Source organism: Phytophthora parasitica (assembly GCF_000247585.1).
Source record: "Phytophthora parasitica INRA-310 unplaced genomic scaffold supercont2.12, whole genome shotgun sequence".
Classification (NCBI taxonomy): Eukaryota; Oomycota; class Peronosporomycetes; order Peronosporales; family Peronosporaceae; genus Phytophthora; species Phytophthora nicotianae.
Window position 1 is genome coordinate 1,381,343 of NW_008648998.1, and position 1,854 is coordinate 1,383,196.

A 1,854-nucleotide genomic window follows, 5' to 3' on the forward strand; every position below is an offset into this window, starting at 1 on the left:
GCGGTCAAGTGGATGATGGATACATTCCCAGACTCTGTGGTGATCAAAGATATTCGCATGGACAACGCAGCAGCGAATGGCCATTTAGAGATGATCAAATGGCTACATCAGCACCAAGCATGGTGCACTAAACAAGCCATGAACCGAGCGGCGGGCAATGGGCATTTAGAAATAGTGCAGTTTCTAAATGAGCACCGCTCGGAAGGCTGCACGACCGACGCGATGGACTTGGCAGCAAGTAATGGACACTTGGACATGGTGAAATGGCTACATGAGAATCGCCCTGAAGGATGCACGCCGTTTGCCATGGATTCTGCGGCGAAGAATGGACTGTTCGCTGTTTTAAGATGGCTACACAACAACAGAAGTGAAGGTTGTAGTGCGCATGCGATGGACAACGCAGCGTCTGCTGGACGTTTGGACATCGTGCGGTGGCTACATGAGCACTACGCAGAGGGATGCACCCGTGCAGCCATGACAGATGCTGTTGCAAACGGACACTTAGATGTCGCCAGGTGGCTGCAACGAGCTTTTCCTGACAAGTTTGGAGTCTGATGGTGCAAATGCCGCAAGAAATTAGTGATGGTCAACAACTTCTACTCAAAGTAATTGTTAATGAGTGTATTGTAACGTGTAAGTTTTTCGTTCTGCTTCATCGAGTTTAAACATCTTGATGCACATACAGTGAATGTGTTCTTAAGACTCACGAGAAGCTTCTCGAAAATTAAAAAAGACACGCATATTAGCGACCTTTTCGAGGTTGTTTACTAGCTTACCACCCGTATCGACAGCATGAAAGCAACACCCCTGAACCAACTTCACAGTTGTGGCCGGAGAGGCCCATATCCCCATGTTCGATAGGCCACTTGATAGTGACGTTGCTGGAACATAGGCTCTTCCCTGTCAACTGGTTCACCATACCAAAACACATCCGACTACATGTAGAGGACCTATCCGACCAATATCGCTCGGTGGGGGGTTAGCGAAAGCTATGGAGACTTGGCTAACCAATTTTCTGATGGAAAAAGGCTACAGCCGTGAAACTCACGACAGAGGAACAGCAATGAAGGTTAAACGACATGATAAGCAAGTCAAAGCAAAGTTAGCTGTTGATATCTGCTTCAAAACTCTTCATTCACTTTATTCATGTTACCTCGTTGCGTTGACGTTCTCGCTTCTCGCCACGGTAATACATACCAGCCACCTAAGCGAGACTATGTAGCCATTCCATCATATAGAAATCGTCTCTGTCGGCAGCTGCAATCACACGATTTCGGTCGAACTGATCTGGATAATGCGAATGTAGCCATTGCACAATCTCGAGATTTCTGGCACGCGTCGCGTTCTCAGCCGCTCGCCACGTGCATCCTTCATTGCGGTTGGCAAAGAGGAACAACATCACCTCGAAATGTCCTCCGCCAGCAGCCTCATCCATCGCACTAGTCGTGCATCCTTCAATTCGGTGCTCGTGCAACCAGCGCACTGTTTGTAGCCATCCGTTAGCTGCAGCGTTATCCATTGCCGCTGTCGTGCAGCCTTCGAATCGGTTCGTTTGTAGCCATTTGATCGTCTCCAAGTGGCCTCCAGCAGCGGCACGATCCATAGCTTGAAATGTGCAGCCTTCTTCACGGTGTTTTTGTAGCCATTTGACAACTTCCAAGTGTCCGTTAGCGGCTGCATTGTCCATCGCATTAGACGTACAGCCTTCCTTCCGTTGCGTATGTAGCCATCTCACAACCTGCAAATGACCGTGTCCTGCAGCTTCATCCATCGCGATTGTTCCGCATCCTTCTCGTCGATGAAAATGTAGCCATCGCAGTGTCTGCAGTTGGTTATTGGCAGCTGCAAAGTTCA

The 1,854-nt window shown here is 48.8% G+C and overlaps 2 protein-coding genes across 2 annotated transcripts; one reads left to right on the forward strand and one right to left on the reverse strand.

The window, feature by feature from the left end:
- Positions 1 to 12: 12 nt before the first annotated feature.
- On the forward strand, positions 13 to 555 carry PPTG_07706 (hypothetical protein; the record flags this gene model as incomplete). Its single annotated transcript, XM_008901980.1, has 1 exon — positions 13 to 555. The coding sequence occupies one exon, from the start codon at positions 13 to 15 to the stop codon at positions 553 to 555; it is 543 nt and encodes a 180-aa protein (XP_008900228.1).
- A 560-nt stretch (positions 556 to 1,115) lies between these two features.
- On the reverse strand, positions 1,116 to 1,854 carry PPTG_07707 (hypothetical protein). The gene has a single exon (XM_008901981.1). It carries the CDS (start codon positions 1,769 to 1,771, stop codon positions 1,205 to 1,207), a length of 567 nt encoding a protein of 188 aa, XP_008900229.1. The 5' UTR covers positions 1,772 to 1,854; the 3' UTR covers positions 1,116 to 1,204.

Coding starts and splice junctions, on each gene's coding strand:
- PPTG_07707 (XM_008901981.1), bottom strand. CDS start 1,771: ATGGATGAAGCTGCAGGACACGGTCATTTGCAGGTTGTGAGATGGCTA.